Source organism: Urocampus carinirostris, chromosome 7 (genome assembly GCF_059441175.1).
Source record: "Urocampus carinirostris isolate Australia breed hairy pipefish chromosome 7, RoL_Ucar_1.0, whole genome shotgun sequence".
In the NCBI taxonomy this organism is placed as follows: domain Eukaryota; kingdom Metazoa; phylum Chordata; class Actinopteri; order Syngnathiformes; family Syngnathidae; genus Urocampus; species Urocampus carinirostris.
In genome coordinates this window covers 27,857,481-27,880,107 of record NC_142355.1, presented here as the reverse complement: position 1 = coordinate 27,880,107, position 22,627 = coordinate 27,857,481, and the positions used below count along the sequence as shown (strand labels likewise).

The window sequence follows — 22,627 nt, the reverse complement described above, 5'->3', positions numbered from 1 at the left end:
AAGTCCGATTCGAACTTAGAGTCTAAATTTGGGTTCAATATGAAGAAAGTGTTTTGAAAATGGGGTTTTGATTTCAAAAAGGCAAATTCTTATAAACTTTAGTTTTTTTCTTGTTTTGTTTTTTAAAAGAGTACAATTTCATGCTGGAGTAACAAGATTGGGGTTTCAAGATGAATCTAATGGTGTGGTATTAGTGAATGAAATTGCTCTGTTATATCGAGGCATTTATTAACAACTTTTAGTACATTTACAATCAGCATACAAAAAAAACCATACATCTTCTCACAGGAGATACTAAATCCATTGTGTAGATTTTGGAACTTTTGGAAGACGTTTTATCTAATTGTTAGTATGAAGAAATCACTTCTAAAATGACCGTCCCCAAAACACTTTTTGTAAAATATATAAATACATTTCTTAATTCATTTGAAAGGGGAGGGGGGGAACATATCCTCTGCGGTATTTACCATATTTCTTCAAACAGCAGAAATGGGAATTACACGGCCAGAACGTAAATCAGTCAAACAGTGGCCCATTAAAATATTTTCCATTGTGAAAAACAAATGACAAGTTGTAACAGTACATAATCTCAGTTCAAAGCAGGACAATAAAAAGCACCGAGTAGCCAACAAAAACCACAACACTGAGAGGCACTTGATATCATTCTTTAGCGACCTAATTTAGGGTTTAAATCAATGTTATTTATGGCAGCTATACACTGTGGAATGCACGATTGTGGATGTCATATCTCAATTTAATTAGCTCTTTTTTGCCGATTGAAGTATTTTCCACAATGTTGTGTGCTTTTACTTTTATGTTCCGCAGCAGTGACGTGCAGTGAAGCTGTGCCTCACCTGTCATCATAGAAATATAAACTAAAAAAATATATTAAATTTGCGTATTCAGGGGGCAGCACGGCAACACAGTGGTTAGCGTGTGCGCGGCACAGTTCTGAGGGCATGAGATCAAACCTTTCTGTGTGGAGTTTGCATGTTCTCCCCGTGCTTGCGTGGGTTTCCTCCGGGCACTCCGGCTTCCTCCCACATTCCCCAAAACATGCGTGTCAGGTTAATTGGTCGGTCCAAATTGTCCGTAGGTGTGAATGAGCAAGTGAGTTGTCCGTCTCTGTGTGCTCTGCAACCAATTCAGGGTGTCTCCTGCCCACTAACCGAAGATAGCTGGGATGGGCTCCAGCACCCCCGCGACCCTACTGAGGATAAGCGGTGCAGATAATGGATGGATGGATGTGTATTCAATGTTCTAGTACTTTATCCTTTAACAATTTTAGCATTTTCTCTTTCAAAACCGCTGTATATCATTTACACAATTAGTATCTAAATCATTACTGTGCTAAGCGTCTGCAGATGCAGTGAGGCACGCAACTCTCTTGCCTCATGGCAGTCTTATTGGGACCACACTTCAGACGTCGAACAAAGGAATTAGTGATAGTGCTAGCAAGCCAACAGAAATTCAAGCCAACCAGTCATTTGTTCCCCCTGTTGCATTGACTTTTTTCCCCATAATGGAGGATTACCCATCGATAATTTAATTCAAAAGCAGTAGTCATAGACTTTGTTTACAAGTCAAGTTATGACAATGTCATGAACCGGAACAGGAGGAGAACCCAAATGCGTGACGTTTCTTACACAAACTTTTATTTTACGGGAAATTGCTCGAGCAGATATTGGACAGATGTAGCGAGAATTCATATATTTCTCTCGTATGCTGGCAATAAAATGATGTAAATTTGACTTTTCCTTACCAGACTAATTTGGGATTTATTTTATTCTGATTACCTAATTTTCACATGTTATGAATATTATCAATAAAATGAATATATAACTTATTACTGTGCCGAGCAACTGCCAATACAGAGTGAGGTACACAGTTCTATTTCCTCATAGGAGAGGACGATAGTATTCCAATTTGGTGCACACCTCAGCCCCAAACAATAGAATCAGTGATATGATTAGAAAGCTAACAACAATTCAAGCCAACTAGTAATTTTTTTGTTAAATTGCCTTTTTTTCATAATGAAGGAGAGAGTACCTAACGATGCTTTTACTCAAAATAAGCAACACAGACTATATTTAAAAGTAAAGACAATACATTTTTTTTCTTTGTTTAAGTTTATACTGTTTATTGCTTTTTTGATTTGCCAATCAAATAATTAATAAGATGTAGGGTCTTTTATTTGTATATCCTAGTGTGCCTCACCAGACACAAATCTCACTGCACATCACTGTTCTGCAGAACTATCACTTGTTGAACTTACTCCGTGCCTAGTAAATTGCTTCTTATTGTGCATTTAGTACAAATGAGTTCCAGCAAACTGTGACATGGCTGCTTCTCAATCTTGTGAATACATTTCAGTGTTCTTGGGAGTTTTTATTAAGGTATTTGATTGTGGTATGAAGATGAATGTATCATTAAGTTTTTCAAAATGTTTTCTCTTTAACAACCACTATGCTTCACCTTGCGTGAAGCCACTATGTTTCCTACAGTTGTTTGCGTTTCTCTTAATTGCCTTTTGATTGGGTTTTAATTTCGACTTTCCTTTGACATACACGAGCGACATACAAATGCCTCTCTAGTTTGCAGTTTATTGATTTTTTATTTCCAATGCACCCCTTACTTCCTGAAACATAGTAATGTCCATTTTGTTTCACTTGTTTGTAAACAGTTGTGTTCATGTTGTGTGTAAAATGGGGCAAACGAAAAGGAGGCCGTCACGCTAAAGCGTCCGGCGTTGCCTGCTGGTCGGCCTTATAGGACGGAAGGAACGGCAAGAAGCGGCACAAACGGCAGCGCTTCCAGATGACGTTACAAAATGGAATGTCGTAGCAGGACTGGTCGCACGTGGAATTGCTTCCCAGGTTTTCTGTGTGCTGCCACTTGCGGAGGCCTCGCTCTTCGTAGCTGCCTGGAGGGGGAAGAGGAACAACAGTTGATTTCCTGTAAATTCCTAAGCCATTACATTTTACACTGCTGCTTTGAATATGGTAGGACTTGTTCCCCCCCTTTTTTTAAAATCCTTGCTGGAGTTTCCTTTAAGCCACATGGAACGATGACAATGGAATGCAATTGGGTCCAATACAGACCAGCAACTTTGCAATGACAAAAAGCAGACGTCTCTCTTTTTATATTTGCAGAAGAGTAAATATGTGGTCGCCTTTGTGATTTCCATCTTGAATGGACACGTGAACCGGTATCACGTAACCTAGGCATATTAGGGGGGAGGTGGAAAACGGCAAATAGGTTACTCTCCACCATTACCTCCGTTCCCAATTCCTCATACCTAATGAATGTCTCTCCAAAAGGTAAGATAAAAGCATACAGACTCCGTAGAAAAAAAGCATAAGGAACCTATGAACTCAGTTGGGCATCGTGAACACAGAGTTAATAGAGAAGATTTTCTACTTGCAAATGATCTGGGTATTGTGAACACATACCTAATAGAGAAATCTTCAATATTGTTTGAGGACACCTCAAACGTCGCAACCAACATTTAGGCCTGCGGCTTAAATTCTGGTGAGGCTTGTACAAAGACAAAATTGAGTTTCCTTCTTAAACTTGCACATGTGACTTGTAATCAGGTGCGTTCTGTAGTCCAGAATTTACAGTAAAGGAAAAAATACTTTTGTGTTTTCTCATCAGGGATCAGATAACACAATTCGATAACACAATCTCTTATGGACAAAAAACTTAAAACTAAACCTCTTTTGAAAAAGAACTGAGTTAGTCATGTTGGACTTAGATCTTACCTGGAATAGTGTTGTCAAGGAGGAAACCAAAAAAGCCGCCAATGAACATGTGCGTAGTGAAGAGCACCACGATGATCTGGTCTAGCTCTTTGACTCCTTTGAAAAGACAAAACACACACACACCTCTTTTGAAGCAATGTCATTGGAATGTGACCAAAATAAACCCCGAACATTTACATGGGGCTCAAAGGTCGGGGTGAAATGGAACCAATTAAAGCATGAGGTTCTTTAACTAGGGTCAGCCCGAAAGCAACGAGTCTGGGTTGAGCAACATGTTCAGTTCTGGTATTTTTTTCAGTAGTTAAGAAAATAATCGGATCTATGATAGATGACAAAAACCAGTACAAAAAAATAAACCTTCGGCTTCAGCCTACTCCCTTTGGGCAGTATGGTATTATTGTATTGTATAGATATTTGCGTGAAACGTTTATTTTTTCCTTTCGCTTATCGATGATTGACGGTGTTTTTTTAAGTTGTGCTTAAAAAAAAAGCCACAAACATACAAACAAAAAGAATTCTTGCGATGTAGTATTTGTATGGCCAAATGGATGATAAATAAAGATTTTTTTTATAAGTTTGCCCTCACCCTTTCTTTTAACAAGAATTGGTTTTATAGTTACTGTACTATTATTTACATAGAATAAAATTGTCTTTTACAGAATAAAAGATGGTATACAACAATAAAATCACATCCATCTCATTTACTTGATCAATAATGACTTTGTAATGTTATGACAATGAAATCCTTACCTTAAAAATACCAATGTTTTGTGTAAAATAAACTAGTAAATTGGGTTAACACTCTATATATCCTTATTCCGCAGCCATATAGTGTCTCCCTTTGGAAAAAGCAATAAAGAGGAACCATTCGTAGAACTTCAATCTCCTTCAAACACTCTCATTTGTCACCATTACAAGAAAACGCAATCAGGTTTTTAATGCCTTTTCAGAGTACCGTAAAATGTCATTCTTGTGTTATATGGTGACAAGTGATGTGCAGCATGTCGACTTTCTTAATAAGAGTACTGGTACTGAAAAGAAGTTAATGGAGGAACAGCAAAGCTTCAAACAAAACAGGTAGATTAAGGTAGGAATAGTAACAACCAACAACAGGAGATTTTGGGATCGAGAACAAAATGGAGGGCCACATCAGTGTAATGACTGTCTTTAAATGGCTTGATGTAACTAAATAAAAATAAACGGTGTGCAAAAAAAAAAAAACTACTCTTTCATGTAAAATACATTATTCAAGTTACGAGCTTTACTGCTGCATTAAAAAAAAGTCACTACACATATACTGTATATTATAAACCAAATTAACAAAATCTCCTTGGGCATTATATTATATCCAGATATATACAGATTATATTATATATTATAGTCCACAGGCATTGTGGGAAATGCAGTTTTTGTTAAGGCAATCTTTTGACCCTTAAATTTTGTTTTGCTCAGACATTTTAAGATCTTGCGGGCCACATGAAATAATGTGGCAGGCCAGATTTGGCCCCCGGCCATTCATTTTGACAATTGTATTCTATTCCCTTTCAACAGCTTCCAATGTGGGTCTGAATTCTGGTTGAGGGTATTTTTGACCATTCTTCTTTACAACTCGCTTTGAATCACACAACATATGTTAAACATTCTCCAGGTCTGGCGACCCAGATGGTCATTCCAGAACTTCGTACTTGTTCCTCTGCATGTATGCCTTAGTATAATTGAGCAGTGTTTAGAGTCTTCATAGAATTAAGTATTTTGCCTTTTTCCCCCCCACTTTTACAGGTGCTGTCCGGAATTTTGTCACCATATCGGGCTTGAAGTCATGATTTATTTTTAGACACGCTCGAACAAACTATATATTTATTGTTTTGGGGGATTTGGGGCAGCGTTTAGACCCTATTTAAAACAGGCCACACTAACAAAAGCTGTGATGACGTGCATATAGTAACCCTCTAACACAGGGGTCTCAAACTCAATTTTCATCTGGGCTGCTGGAGCTAGGGTCTGGGTAAGATTGGGCCAATCGCAAAAAGGATTTTAAAAAAACATTTCACTCATTTCAAATATCATTTTTTCTTAGTTCCCTAAAAAAATAAGACCTAAAAAAATATGAAAATGACTTAATCATTAATAAATTAATCCATAATCAGCCGCGGTTGCAATAATCTGTGGTCTGTGACAGAGACTCGTTGTGATTAAGGTCCATAAGAATAAACATGACTTGACGTGGGTAGAATTAAAGGGATGATGCATTTTATTTAGTGCCTCCTAGTGGTAAAAAAATGTCTCTTTTTTGAAAAAAAAAAACTTCTTTTTTTTAAAATAATTTGCAAAAATACATGAATCTATAGATGTGTTTTTTAAAATACTCATTGGTCAATAAATGTATATTCATTACACATTTGGGGCGGCTGTAGCTCAGGAGGTAGAGCGATTGTTTTTGGATTAAGGGATCTCAGTTCGAATCCCGGCTTGTCCGTGTTACATGTCGAAGTGTCCTTGGGTAAGACACTGAACCCCTAATACTCCCAATAAGCAGGTTAGCGTCTTACATGGCTGCAATACAAGGCCGCTATTGGGAAATGTGAAGCACACTGTAAAGCGCTTTGGGAAGTCGTTGACTTGAAAAGCGCTATAGAAATGCAGATCATTTCATTTCATTTCATAAAGCGCTTTGGGAAGTCATTGACTTGAAAAGCGCTGTATAAATGCAGATCATTTCATTTCATAACATGAGCCTAACAAAGAGGGCAATGACACAATTTTCCACCATATAGATGCTGGGCAAAAAAAATTGCAGAAAAATGCACTGCTTTTCAATTGCACGACAGAATACTACAACAAAACATACACTCTTCCCATTTGACTTTCTTATTAAAGCAGGCGCCTAAAACTGTCATCTTGAGGGCCACAGATGGCCCCCGGTCCGCGTACTTGAGGCCTTGTTTCAACCATACTCAAATTTCAGCCAATCTCCTTTTATCTTATTATTAGACTATTTATACTCATGATTCCACAATGAAAAATCTTGTTTTGGCTGAACTCCTTCCCATAATGCTCCATTAAAACATTGTACAATGTTGCACCGAGAGTAAAAATAGTGTGATGATGAGATAAAATCTAAAACAATTTCCATAGTCTATAAACTTAGTCATGTGGTGGATAAGATGTCACTCTCACTATCAAGATCTAGGTTTAATTCGCTAGGGATTCAATGCTGAGGAAATGTGGTTAGCAATGTATGTTGATTGATCAATCAATGCTCAAAAACAATACAATAAGATTGTAAATCCTCAATGTAATGCAAACCTAAACTTTTTGTGTGAAAAAAAATACAAATACATACAGTCCAAGATACCCCCCCTTATAACAACCTACAGCGTCTAGGGGATGAAAGTACTGTAGCAGTATTATCAATATATTAGTATTAAACGAGGTCATGAGTAGCAGAAGCATCTGGAGTTCTAGATAACATATAGCTGTCAAGTACTATAAATGAAACATGCTCAGAAAACAGAGTTATTGGGGGAAAAATAAGAATCAACTGACAATAGACTGCCTTAAATATACTGTTCTTCTAAGACAGACAAAAGTTCAATATGTCTGGCAGATTTTGGGGCGAAGGACTGATGCACAAGGCCCTCCTGCGGCAGGAGTTGCTTATCTGAGACGGGCAGATTACAGCCGGTGACATGGGGGTGCTGAGGGAGGGGAGAGGCGGTAGCGTCAAGAGGATTTGGGGGAACTAAGCGGCCTAGACTTGACAGTGGCAGACCAGTCCCACAGCGGATTAGCACTTTCCTCAAAAGATACCGGGATCATCTTCTTATGTCAGTGCCCCTTTCATCTCCAGCAGCGGCGTTGCGTTTTGACGACAAATCTCAGTCAGCAAGGAAAGCGTCTGATTGTTCATGTTTGGCAAGTGTCTCACATCCTAGTGTCGAGATAAATGGTACATTGTGCAGGCTTTGCCACCTTGTCAGATCCACGAATGCATTTGCGAAGAAGTGCAGCTCATATCCGATGTCTAAATTCATGTCTGGGCAGTGTTGAGAGCATTACTCAAAGAAATTGCGTCATCCCCCAGATTACTGACACACAAGAGTGACGCAGGAATCTGAAAGTAAGGTATCATGTATAAGGCGCACCATACTACAAGTTGATTGGAATTAAAAAACACAGTAAGGCCCGGTCACACAGCCTTTCACGGGCGTATCGAGGCTGGATCACGGCCAGAAATTTCTGCCTGTGTGACGGGGCCTTAAGGGCTAGGGTTGAACAAAACAATCAATGTTTGCGCATTGATCAGTCAGAATATATCACTGATCACAATTGCATAATTTTAAATGATCGGGAAACAAACTGCCAGATCCCAATTCCTATATATATATATATATATATATATATATATATATATATATATATATATATATATATATATATATATATATATATATATATATATATATATATATATATATATATATATATATATATATATATTCGGTTTCCTCCCACATTCCAAAGACATGCATTTCAGGTGGATAGGCCAGTCCAAATTGTCCCTAGGTGTGAATGAGCGAGCGAGTTGTCTGTTCCTGTGTGCCCTGCGATTGGCTGGCAACCAGTTCAGGGTGTCCCCTGCCCACTGCCCGATGATTGCTGGGATGGGCTCCAGCACCCCCACGACCCTACAGAGGATAAGCGGTGCAGCTAGTGATATATATATATATATATATATATATATATATATATATATATATATATATATATATATATATTGTCTTTTAAAAATCCAGCAAATGAGCTAACTTAGCAGGCCTTGTCCGACAACGACAGTTCTTGTCGTCGTTCGACTAGTGAGAGGAATGGTCTTATTGAGTTCAAATACTAAACCAAACAGTAAAAACAGGTGGGTAAACAAGATAAAACAAAAAAGGTTTAGGTCAAAAATGGACAGGCCAAACACTTAATATGACCTAATGATCTGGGTGGGTGGCAGCACAGCGACGCAGTGGTTAGCGCGTGTGCGGCACAGTTCTGAGGTCATGAGATCAAACCTCCTGTGTGAAGTTTGCATGTTCTGCCCGTGGGCATTCCAGTTTCTTCCCACATTCCAAAAACATGCATGTCAAGTTAATTGGCCGGTCCAAATTGTTCCTAGGTGTGAATGAGCGAGCCAATTGTCTGTCCCTGTGTGCCCAGTGACTAGCTGGTAACCAGTTTAGGATGTCCCCTGCCCACTGCCCCAAGATAGCTGGGATGGGCTCCAGCACCCTCGCGACCCTACTAAGGATAAGTGGTGCGGATAATGGATGGATGGATCTGGGTGGGTTTGCTAAAACTACCCCGACAAAAGTTGTGTAGTACTTTAAATATTTTGTACAAAAAGGTTCTGCAACATAGGTTCATTTTATAGGAGTCTGGGTCATTGTATTTACAATACCCCAAATAATTGGGTTGACTTTTGTACAACCCGAGTTCAATTTACCCAAGTGTGTGCTGTTTTTAAAGGTTAGTAAACAGATCTCAAACTGTACTCTCGGATATAAAATTAATACCCTACATCTTGCCTCATGCGTCCCCTAGAGGCTGAGCTGCTTGTGCGCCAGCTGACAAAGCCAGTTCAAACATCCATTCCCTAAAATCCTCACTCCAACCCAAACAAACAAGCAGGCAAAGACAGACATTAAGGCAATTAGGCTCTCCAAATCTGGGCCAGGGTACTCAAAGGTGAGCAAGCAGCCTTTACCATCTGGGCCCCGTGGGATTTGGGAAGGCCTCTTGGGTTTTATGAGAGATTTAAAGGCCGCTTCTACCCTGCTGAGGTACGTAATCTGCCCCCCTAGACACCCATTCATCCACACACTAAACACAGGGGAAACACTCCTGATTTCTTTTGGTTAGTGGGGACAAGAGAAAACCAGAGATGTTAAAAAAGGCTTATTAGTGATGCTCATTCGAATATAGGGGGGATTCGTCTTTCAACGTATAATGCTATATTCATGAATAAAATGAGGCTGTTTATCAAGAGGCCGATATGTTTGAAGTACAGTACATCTGTCTTTATAAAGCGCACCAACCACAGCTCTTGACATAAAACACACACCTGTGTTGGAATGCGAAGTATTACTGACATGAGAAGTTTCAACCTCTAATTAATCATTTTTAATGGTTTTTTTATCAGTGTGAAGTTAAAAAAAAACCTGGTAAACAAATATTATCGTTAAGATAAATATAAGAAGACATGTCACATTTCAAACCTAAGTAATACTCTTTTGAGTCATGACTGTATTGTTATGTTTGTAACATGAAGAATGTCCTTACCTGTGTTGATGATTCCGGGGTTGGACTGAAACCACGTGGGCAACACAAGACCGCTGAATGTGGAGAATCCAAGGATGAGCAGGTTACGAGACGAGTTGAGATCCACATACTGAACACATAAAAAGAGAGGAACTATACTATAGCTGTTTTATTGACAGATGCAAACTATTAAGTTGCTTTTTCATTGGTTACAGCTGAAATCTATTTGCCATCACGTGTCTTGGAATGTTGGCATGAAAAAAAGAGGTTGTATAGCATGTTAAATGAGTATTTACACACGCAGCCCTGTGGGAAGGAACATAGCTGACTTCCATGTCAAATTCCAGCCAGGCTAGCCGGCACTACCTACCTGGTTTACACAATAGCCTGGTGACGTTTGTATTCTGAGCCACTTTTATTTATTCATTTTTTTTTGGGAGGGAGCACATTGTGAGGAAAAACTAGTTAATATATGGATGGACGTCTACAGCCACAAAAAGGCAATAAATTATTGTATTTTTGAATTTTAGGTGTCTTAAGGACAGCAGAGTCATACTGACGTTTTATTCCAATGTTTCCAATTTCGTTGTACTTGTATATTGACAATAAAGGCTATTCTCTCATTATTTATTGTATTCAATAAGATTGTTTTTTCTCACTGAACCTGGTTTTTAATAATAGAAATTAAGTGGAATAATAGTTCATGTCTTGGGAACCTCCTGCGTGGGTTCAAATCCAGCTCCAGACTTTCTGTGCAGAGTTTGTATGTTCTCCCCATGCTTGCGTGGGTTTCCTCCGGGCACTCCGGTTTCCTCCCACATTCCAAAAAACATGCATGTCAGGTGAATTGGCCGGTCCAAATTGTCCCTAGGTGTGAATGAGCGAGTGAGTTGTCTGTCCCCGTGTGCCCTGCGATTGGCTGGCAACCAGTTCAGGGTGTCCCCTGCCCACTGCCCGATGATTGCTGGGATGGGCTCCAGCACCCCCGCGACCCTACTCAGGATAAGCGGTGTAGCTGATGAGATGAGATGAGAAGTGGAATAATGAAATTTTTAAAAGTATGTTCAAGCTCATAAAAGCTTAAAGTATGAATAAAAGTACTGAAATAAAATACATATAAATAAAGAAAAAACCCTTTGAAAATGAGATGACGCATTTTAAGGGGATACTTATCTGCCACTGGAGAAAACTGGACAGTTAAATTATAGAAATCTGGAGGCTTGCCTTACTGAGATTCAAAGATGGATGCCACTTAACCTTTAATAACCCCCAAAAAAACGAAATGTTGATTGTTGGTCCAGCTCATTGTTGTGAGTTGTTTTCAAACACTACCCTGAACCTAGAAAAATGGAATATCACCCACAGTGACTCGGTCAAAAATTTAGATGCTATATTTGATCCTAATCTGTCGTTTTAGTTACACATGAAAAATATTACTGTGGAACCTCAGTTTTCGAACGCCTCTCAGTTCGAACAAATCGGTTCTCGACCAAAAATTTAGAGAAATTCTTGCTTCGCTTTTCGTTCAAAAAATCTGTGTTCGAACGCCGTTACGCTAGGGGTGATGCCGAGCGGCGCACGGGTGTAGATTGCCCCCACCCCTCGTGAAGAACTGTTGTCACGTGAGCGGGCACTTCTTTTTGCTTTTGTTTTCAATATCGGTGAACGGAGTGTTTTAACCCCTAATTATGCCTTGGAAGAAGGTCGGTGCAAGCAGCACAGTTGCTACAGGTGAAAAAAGAAGAGTAATGCACACAACTATTGCATTTAAGAAAGAAATAATAGCAAAATATGAAGAAGGTGTGCGAGTTTCCGATCTTGCTATACATACAGCATGGCTTCTGCTGAGCACCACAAAGGTAAGAAATCCTATTCATAAATCTTTTCTTCAACCTTTAACCGCTCACCACTTGTTTTGGAGACCCGGGTGCTAAATGACGTGTAAACGACCTGATTTTTTTAGTTGTACACGTTCATGTTAGCGTAATCTTTCGTACGGAAGATTACGCTAACGCGAACGTACGATTAGCCTGGGTTAGCTTTATGTTTACGTTCATGGTAATTATTCAGGGTGTTGGAACGTATTAAAATGATTTTACATTACTTTTAATGGGAAAAACAATTTTCTGTGATCGGACAAATCGGTTTTCGAACAGGGTTTTGGAACGGATTATGGTCGAGAACCGAGGTTCCACTGTACTAGAATAGCCTTCTTCCACCTCCGTAATATTAGAAAGATTCGTTTGATGCTGTCCCAATCAGTTGCAGAGGTTCTAATTCATGCGTTTATTACTTCTCGGCTTGATTACTGTAACGTATTGCTTTCTGGTCTCTCGATGTCTAGCATCAAAAGTTTGCAGCTGGTTAAGAATGCGGCAGTGAGACTCTTGATTAAGACAAAAAAAGTTTGAGCATATTACTCCTGTATTGGCCAACTTGCACTGGGTCCCAGTTCGCTTAAGATGTGACTTTAAGGTTCTCTTACTAACATATAAATGTTTGCATGGACTTGCGCCCTCTTATCTCTGAGATTTGGTTTCCCCCTATGTTCCTGCAAGGAGCATCGGCTCTGAAATTGACGGTCGACTCCAAGAGCCACGAAGAATTTTGCAGGCTCGAGAGCGTTCTCTATCCGGGCCCGGTACCATGGAATGCTGTGCCTCCAGAGATAAGATCTGCAACCTCAGTGGAAGTTTTTAAATCTAGACTTAAGACACATTTCTATTCAAATGCTTATGATTGATGCCCACCTCATATTTTGTATTGTCCTGTCCTTTTCTGACTGCCTGCCTGGTGGTGATACGAGGGAAAATTACGATTTGAGATGAGTCAGCGGACCGGCGTCTGACCTGAAGCACGTCACATCTAAATCGACCATCCGGCAGAGATGGGAAGCTACGTCGTTGCTGTCATGAACTTTTTGGTCTATTTTACAGGCTTGAGGCGTCGTTGCTGTCATGCACTTTCCGGACAAATTTCAACATGTTACCTAGTCTTCTCTTTTATTGATGTTTACTATGTTTGTGTACTGTTACCCAATGCTAAATCCATTCCATAGAGGGGGGACTACCACTTGTGAGGGTCCTTTTTAAGGTTTTTCCTCATGCTGAGGTTTTGAGTTTGCCCGCATGTTGGTTTAAGATCAGGCGATGGTGTCATTATAATCCTGTGCAGTCCTTTGAGACATTTTTGTAGGGAGGTAAGGGCTGTACAAATAAATGTGACTTTACTTGACTTGATGAAGTTACAACATGTTTTCAAATAAATAAGACCTTGAAAAGACCTCCTTGGAGCAAATGATGTATGAACGTTAACGCCTTCATACATGGGGCTCACTTCACTTCTGTTGGCATCTTATGCATTTTATGTGAGAAGCACAGTGCTTTTGGAAACGACAGGCACAAAAAGGTTCCAAATAATAAAAGGCCCAGAGCACATACGTCAAAGTCAAGGCCGCATCCAGCCCGCAAGACGGTTTTCTCCGGCCTATGAGATGATCTTGATTCAGTAATGTATCATACACCAGGAATTGTTGTGTATTTTTTTCACTGTATATTACTTCTTCTTGCACTTTATTTTATTGTAGTTTAGGAGAAAATGGAAAATGCTACTATTTATTTTTCCTTTTGAAGATATTGTAGCCCACATTTTCTAAAATATACGCCACTGATAATGACTGAATAAAACTGGCTACTTTCATTTAATGTTTATGTAATGTGAATTTTTACATCACTGGAATTTGTATTTTTTGACCGTTAAAAATGATATAGCCATAACAAAATGTCGCTGTATTTATCCTATATTACTGGAAAACATTTGTTTGCGTTTCAGTCGATTTAATTAGGTTCACTTGGGTATATAAATCATTTAAAACATGTTCAATATTCAGTCAGCTTGTAACTTAATTTTTTTATTTGGCCCTTCCATTGTACTTTGACACCCTGGCCTAAAGTAACCTGAGGATGTAATGTGAATATTCTGACTTAAAATACCAAGTTTTTAAACATTAAAATGTATTTTGTTTACCTAATTTTTTGTTTTCGTTTTTAAGAAGCATTTCCTTTGGCACTTATTCTCAGCTCAATATCACTGTTTTTTAGTTTTTTTTACCTCAAACCTTCCTGTTTGTGTCTAGCTTGTATCCCTAAAATCATCCCTTTTTTATCACATCTTTGAGCTTTCAGAACACGTATACGTCAAGCCGTTTTTCAACACGGTTCCGTGTTCTGTCAATAAGACGCAGTGGGGCTTTGTAACAACTGCACACGGATACAGAGGTCAAAATTTCCTAAATTTTGTTGGTTTGTCTTTTCAAATTGATCTCCTCAAAAAGCTGCTTTCCACTGATAAGAATTCTGGGAAGCGAAACGGCAATGGCAAAAGCTGCTGCGAGGCATAAAAAGATCAAAATGGTTGAGCACATTCTCTTTCATTGCTTTGTTTGTCTTTTCTTTTCTTTTTTCCTTGTTGCAAATAATTTCCACATGATGTTGGGAGGGGGTGGGTATTTATTGCGTTCTGTTTAATGCCTGCAAATAATTTATTTCCAAATGCGTGCAAATTACTTTTTCTCCTTGAAGTGTTGAAATGCAAAGGAGCTGTTGGTGCTCTAAAAAAGACTTTTTCAGGTCAAGAAATATAGGAAAGGTCTCATCATTTGGCTAGGAATACCAAGCAAGATATTGTACACACCTCCTTCCTAAAATAACAAAATGTGGCCTGGTTTGTTTTATGTAGTTGTCAGCAGCAAAAACATTTATTTTTTACATTTCACTACTGACAAATCAAGTCAATTCCGAGGCAAAATTCAGTTAATTTTAAGGAGTACCTTTAGGTTGATTAATTTGAAATTCTCCTTTTTTTCACTCAAGTACTAACTTGGATGCATCCTCATATTATGTTCCACAGATGAAGCCATAAATTGACCAGAGAATAAAACACATACCAAATAAAATATTTTTCAATTCACAGTTCATTTGTTGTGTGATTAATTTAAATCAAGCTCTGTCAGTAAGCTCTTTTCCAATTATTGTTCTTGAAAAACACATTTTTCATATCCATCTGTTTGATTGTTTTTGGGGTCATGTCATGTTCTTATTCTTTCGTTATTTATTTGTTTGTTAACCTATCAACACACATATACACACACACAAACACAGGCACACATATACACGTATATATATATATATATATATATATATATATATATATATATATATATATATATATATATATATATATATATATATATATATATATATATATAAGGCTGATTTCTTCTACTGCATCAATAATAGCCATTGTTGCTGATCTGTTTGCTCCAAAACCATATTGACTTTCATTAGTCAATTTCTGTTTATCTACAAATTGTTCTAGTCTATTATTGTAAAGTTTCTCTAATATTTTAGAGAACTGAGGAAGCAGAGATACCGTTCTATAGTTTGTAAAAATGTGCTCGTTTCCATTTTTGTATTTTGGTATAACCTTTGCTATTTTCATTTGATTTGGAAATTTGCCTGTATAACAAAAACTGTCCAATGAGACAAATTAATATTAAGAATAAATCTGTAAGAATAAATAACTTTGGACCCAGGATAGAACCCTATGGTACTCCACAACAGATTTTCAAGTATTCAGATGACAACTCTCCCATTTTTACATATTGCTTCCTCCCCGTCAAATAACTTTGAATCCATTGCAAAGCCACGCCCCTGAAGCGGCGCCACCACGAGTGGCTGACTTTTCCAGCAGCTGCCCTGTTATCTCTCACTTTTTGTGATTCATTGTTTTATTGTCTGCTCCTATCTTCGGTGTTTTTCTTCCCGTTTGACAACTATACTTTGGATGACTTTCTATCCTATGGACATGGGTTTTAGCGCACAAAAATGCGTTTGTTCAAGGAATCAACTCCCTGCCCTGAAGAATTCACGTGCCGACGTGAAGAGGGGGCCTATGGTGGAAGAAGAGCCGGAGCTAGCTAAGCGGCTAGCGGCGTTATAAGTCTTCGGTACCATCCATAATCATGGTAAATGTGAACTCACTACCAAATAAGTGCTGGTGGAAAACATCAAAGCGCACAGGGAGCGCAGTTGCTGTGTTTTGCGGAAACGTGGCTCACATTCAGCACCCCGGACGCTAACGTGTAGCCACCCAGAGCTACCCGGAGCTATTTTAGCTATACGGCTTCAGCGCCGCTATACAGAGACATGAAAGCCTACGGGAATCGGAGAGAAGACGGACTCGCTAACACGAGGTGGTGTATCCCTGGACACAAAGAAAAAGATTTTATTTTGCCGCAGGGATCTCGAACTTTTGGACTGGCGTGTGACATCATCCACTCCGCTACAAGCACCCCTAGGGCATCATGTTAATCTGTTAATAAACAACAGGGTAGACTGCTGGAAGTGTGAATTTCCCTATGGGGATTAATAAAGTATCTATCTATCTATCTATCTATCTATCTATCTATCTATCTATCTATCTATCTATCTATCTATCTATCTATCTATCTATCTATCTATCTATCTATCTATCTATCTATCTATCTATCTATCTATCTATCTATCTATCTATCTATCTATCTATCTATCTATCTATCTATCTATCTATCTATCTATCTATCTATCTATCTATCTATTAACAATATTTTTAATGTTTCAAAACTATTGAAAATAGTAATATTTGCAGACGACACTAACATTTTATATTCAAATGATAACTATATTGATTTGGTAACCTGTATTAATCGTGGAGTAATTAACCAAAAAGTATGAATGGATATAAATAAATTATATTTCAATTTAAATAAAACCAAAGTAATGTTCTTTGGTAATCGCAAGGCAAATCAAGATTTAGAAGTAAAAATGGATGGTGCTACAATAGACGCTGTATCAGAAATTAAGTTTTCAGGGGTCATAATAGACAATAAATTAAGGTGGAAAACACACATCAGACACATACAAACTAAAGTATCTAAAAGCATTTCAATAATTAATAAAGCCAAATTCATTCTAAACTATAATGCATTGTATTTATTATATTGTTCTCTAGTTCTGCCATACTTAACATACTGTGCAGAAGTCTGGGGCAATAATTACAAAAGTTCACTACAGCCCCTTTTTATCCTCCAAAAACGTGCAATTAGAACCATACACAGGGTAGGATATCGAGACCATACTAATATTTTATTCCCGCAGTCCAAATTATTAAAATTAGAGGATTTAATAAAATTTTTCACTGCTCAACTGCTATTTAAGGTCAACAAAAACATAGTGCCAGAAAACATACAAAAACATCCATAAATTAATAATTCGGAAAGAGGAAAATTTTAACTTAAGGGGCAGTAGTGTATTCATAATCCCAAAGGTGAGAACCACCAGGAAAAGTATGTGTGTGTCTGTGTGTGGAGTCAAGCTTTGGAACGGATTGCAAGACGAGATCAAACGGTGTCCAACTATTCACTTGTTCAGGTTTAGATACAAAGGAACATTCCTGGCGGAATACAGAGATGAGGAAAATGGGGTATGAGTGGTGCGGCAGATTGGGAATAGTGTATTATTGTTGCTATTCTTATAAATGTCATTATTAATATAATTACAATTCTTGTTATATCATTGGTATATTTGGTGGGGAAGATGAAGAGGTAGGTAATATAAGCATTTGCTTCTTACTACCCCTTTTCGAACATATTATGTAGCGTTATTTTGTTGTTGAGTTATTGTTTTTGTTCTGTTTTTATTCAATGTTCAAATAAAGTTTTCATTCATTCATATACACACACATACACATATCTTCATGTATTTATTTAACTACCTACTTACCTCCCTACCAACCTATCTAACCACTCATTTCGTGTTTGTGTCTGTATTTTTGACATTCTGAACAATGGCTGGGGAGATAGTGTGGGATTTTACCTAGTGTACATTTAATGCTTTTCATACAGCATTTTGAGTTGCATTTTGGTGGCAGAAAAGTGCTGTACAAATGCTTTTTTATTTGAATTGGTGTTAAATTCTACATTTACTTGACAAATCTTTAACGCATCGTACGATATAAAAATGAGGGTGTCTGGCCCAAATATGCACCAAACTCACTATTTGAAAATGCAAGCAAAAAACATCTGTTATTTTTTTGTGTGTGTGTGTCTACCTGCAAGTTGGATATCCCAACAGCGGCAATCATTCCGAACATAACCAGAAACATGCCGCCGATAACCGGATCCGGGATGGTAATAAAGATGGCTCCAAACTTCCCAAAGATTCCCAGGACAATCATAAGAATTCCAGTTGTCTGGAGCACCAGTCTGCTGCCAACCTAGGGTGCATTGAGCAACGGTGAAAGGAAAAGTTAGACGGACGGTCTTTATTCATAGGCTGTAAACTAGAAGAGAACCATGACAAACTACAAAGCTTTAAGAGACTTTCCATCAAGTTGGTCTTGGCGGCAGTGCAGCAGACTTGTACTCAAACAGCAGACGATCTCAAGTGCATAAAATGTACCATAAATTCCGGACTATAGAGCGCACCTGATTATAAGCCGCACCCACCACATTTTCAGAAGGAAACCGATTTCGTACATACACAAGCCGCACCTGTATATAAGCCGCATGCGCCCACGTTAAAAAATTGTAACACAAACATTAAATTTATCCAGACCCGACTTCAAGTCGCGCGGTTGAAACTAAATGTCCTTCATTGAAGTACACATTCCAAAAATCACAGCCGGCAAAATGAACGGAAAATGATACCGGTGCTTAAGGTTTGATGCAGACCTCCAGAGTCTGGGTACCCGTTGAAACTAATCCAAGGAAAAAAGTCTATATTTCCAAATGTAAGGGTGGGAAAATATATATATCCACTATTGTCCGCCACGACAATAGGTCTCACTCACCTTTACCCCACTTCCCGTCAGCCCGCGTTTGCTCCGCCCCTCTTTTTCAATTAGCAAAACATATCAGAATAAGTGTCTCAAATAAATACATTATAAAAATATACAGGTGCAAATACATATTATACATTGGTTACACATATTTACAAAGAAAGACGGTACACAGAGAGAGTTTTCAAAGCTTTAATAATAATAATGATATAACTTTCATCCCAAACGGTGCCTGACAGGGCAGTTAAGGGTAGCAAAACGCTAGCAACACACTCGCAACACAGTAAACAGGTCTGTTAAAAAAACATACCGTACTTGTAAAAATCACAGTAAACGGTCCTCATCTTCCTCCTTAGAACTGAAGCCATCAAAGTCGTCTTCCTCAGTGTCGGAAAGAAACAGTGTTGTATAGACGTCGTCCCACGCTCCCGCAGCCTCACTCGCACGGTCACTGTCGCTGGTGTGCCCTCCTCTCCGTCACGGCTTTTCGCAACCCGTTGGTGATGGTGGAATTTTTTATGCTGCCCCACGCTGACAGGATCCACTGGAAGACTTGCGAAAAAGTTGCCTTTCGCATGCGGCCAGTTTTAGTGAAAGATTTCTCGCCGCTAGTACAGCCAAGTAGTTGCAGTCTTCCTCGGCGCATATATTCCACCGGTCTAAATCTTACCTTTGGTACTCGAGCGCCGCTGGCGGCCGTTAGAAAAATTACATAAATCGGCCGCATCACTGAATAAGCCGCAGGGTTGAAAGTTTGGGGAAAAAGTAGCGGCTTATAGTCCGGAATTTACGGTAATCTCAACATATCAATTTGGTTGGATTTCATTGAGATTTCACATAATTTGACAGTCTTTCCAAAAACAGTTCTATTCATGGTTCTGTGTTGATGGTCCATGTTTTATGAGGATCAATTAAAGAAATGCAAATTATGACTTTGAGGGTTTAAACACGGCATGTTTGATAAGAACATCAGCTGCAGTATTAAATAAATCTGCACCACAACCCATTTGATTTATAGTGGTTTGAAATTGCATCACTGAAACACTTTCAATTGCATAAAAGGTCTGTGTCTGCTCTCTGCTCCAATTGACATCATAATTAAGTACAAATAAAAACAGTCGACTTTACAAAACAAAATTGTTTAGTCGCCACAATGTAATATATTTTTACTGTACAACTAAGGTCTTGATTTCAGTGGGTGAGATTTACGCTACGTGCAAAAAGACAAAACAAAAAACAATAAACTGATTCTAACAACAACCAAAATCTTCTGAAACAAAACCCAACCTAAAGTATGTAATTAGCTGTGGGGCGATATGACAATATTAAATCGCGACGGACTTAAACAAGTGCGTGGTCTTGAATTATTTGAAAACCGTTACATTGGTGATAATGCTCATTCAATTCAGGTCGGTTTCTGGCAGTCATTCCTTTGTTCTTTCATTAATAATTCATGTTGTGGTTCCGTTAGACCAAAATACATTTAAAACCATTTAAAATAATAGGAAATTTGTAACTACTTTAGATGAATATTACAAAATGCCTTCTGAGGTAAACAGAAAAGTGCACTTGAACTCATTCAATTTGGCGGTATTGAAATCAAAATAAAACCTGTTCAGAAAGCGGAGTTGTCTCAAAATGTCAGAACTTTTCTTTTAATTAAACATTAAATTAATCCTGAAAACACAAAAGAGTGGTAATGAACGAGATTGTAATACGATATTTTCACTATATCGCAAATCCACATCAATCCCAACCTAAACTAACAGTAAACCCGTCTGTTTGCTGGGACCTCCCTTATTCCAAATCAAAATAGAACAATTTGACAACGCTGAACCTCTTGAATTGTAACCTGAACAAACCATAACTCCCAACCCAAAACATCCTTTTTTTCAGTGTGAAAGTGGCAGGGACGAATATGAGTTTGTGCTGAGGAAGTGTTGGCTGAAGTGTTCAAGAGCTCTCTGTCCAGCACTATTGTCATGTGTAGTAAATGCTAAAAAAGTAATAAACACCTCCGATGAGACACAATGGATTACAGAGGACCTGAAACGGGTGATTATCGGAGTCATTTTGTCTTGATTGTCATCTGTACTCACATCTGTGTTTAATTGCAGGCAAAATAAAGGTAATAAAGGTATCCGAACAACAGACTGCACTGTATTCTTTTTATTACGTCAGATGGTGCAAAAAAACACTTAGTATTGTAGGTAAGTCAAAACATTTATTAGTTGTAATAAATGTCCTGCCTTGAGCTCATTATTGTAAGATTAGCCATGTCATAAAGCACGATTCCTCATGAAAGGCAATTTAATCGTATTTATTAGACTCCTTGTAACAGTTTACAACAGGCAACAGGAACTTCTGCACTTGTGATTTTTTGAAGGTAGAAAAATTGGGGTTTTAAGCTTCAATTTAGGTTTCAAACTGAATTTCAAGTCTGGGCTACAATTATGCGTATCAAGAATGTGTGAGGTATTGTTATTTTTAGTTACAAGTCTTGGGGTTTAGGGTAAAAGTGTTTAAAACTTGGTTGAGATTTTAAAGCTATCTATATCGCCTGAGTGCCATCATGAATACTCTGTCTTTAAGACTTGGATACAAACTTTAGAAATTACAGAGGGGCTGCAGCAAGTATTGAAAGTGATAACGTTTTTTAATGGCCAAATTCAAACAAGTTTTAAGGAGTTTCAAAGCCAGTTTTTCCAATTCCTTCAGCACCATTAAAAGAAGTAATCCGTTGTGAACCATGTTTTTTGCAGAGCCACAGATATACTGTATCTTTAGTCTTGATTGTGCATTTATCAAGTCATAAGATTTTTAGATCTTGAGTAAATGGCGAATATATTTGTTTTTGAGACAAATCTCTTCCCATATATGTGTTGGGTAAATTGACCATGATATGTAGCTAACATTTTCAAATGTAGGGAGCTCATCCCATTACAATTTACCACTGGGAAATGGTACCTTTAGTTTTGCATGGCCCATCATTAACGTCTATATCTGCTTGCACCAATACACATTCTATAGTGCCCTGTTTAGGTGTAGCATGCACCTGTCCTCTTTGGAACAAAGCGTAGGGGGCGATTGCCCTCCATAGGACAATGCCATTCAAATGCCAACTGCAGTTAACCATGAGGGAAGAAAAAAATGCAATAGCAAAGCAAAGTCACCAGAGAGTAGTCTCTGCGTCATCTCAGAGCAGACTTGTTGAGAAATATTGCAACAATTTCAAGAATCACCCAAAATTCAAGCCCTTTTCAACCCTTGTTTACATAAGATTAAAATTCAAGCATTTTCTAGGATTTCAAGCACCTGTATGAACCCTGAAAATATGTAAGACCTAACACTGATTCTGGATTAAATCTAAACTAGTATGTTTCAATGTACCTTAGTTATGCCAAGTGCAGCAATGTTCTGGCTGTAGGATGTGGTTCCATTGCCCGTCCCCCAGAGACCGGCAAGGATGCAGCCAATGCCTTCGATGGCGATGCCGCGGTTGATGGCGTGAGTTGGTGGTGGCGGCGCCCCCGATAACCGGGCACAGGCGTAATAATCGCCGATAGACTCCATGGTGGATGCCAAAACACCCGCCATCATGCCTAGCACCGATGAAACACTGACTGTAGGCATGCCCCACTGACCTGTAAGCAATTAATGAATGATTGTCGATATTTTGTGTC

At 38.4% G+C, this 22,627-nt stretch overlaps 1 protein-coding gene across 1 annotated transcript in view; it reads right to left on the bottom strand.

Annotated features, from left to right (window-relative positions):
- Positions 1–227: 227 nt before the first annotated feature.
- The window catches only part of LOC148362861 (solute carrier family 23 member 1), a 73,930-nt gene continuing 51,530 nt past the window's right edge, over positions 228–22,627 (bottom strand). The window contains exons 8-12 of the mRNA XM_088340435.1: positions 22,335–22,588; positions 18,216–18,380; positions 10,089–10,197; positions 3,765–3,860; positions 228–2,923 (exon numbers count right to left, since the gene is read on the bottom strand). Coding sequence (XP_088196561.1) covers positions 2,730–2,923; positions 3,765–3,860; positions 10,089–10,197; positions 18,216–18,380; positions 22,335–22,588 — 818 coding nt within the window. The 3' untranslated portion in view covers positions 228–2,729. The remainder of the gene's footprint in view (positions 2,924–3,764; positions 3,861–10,088; positions 10,198–18,215; positions 18,381–22,334; positions 22,589–22,627) is intronic.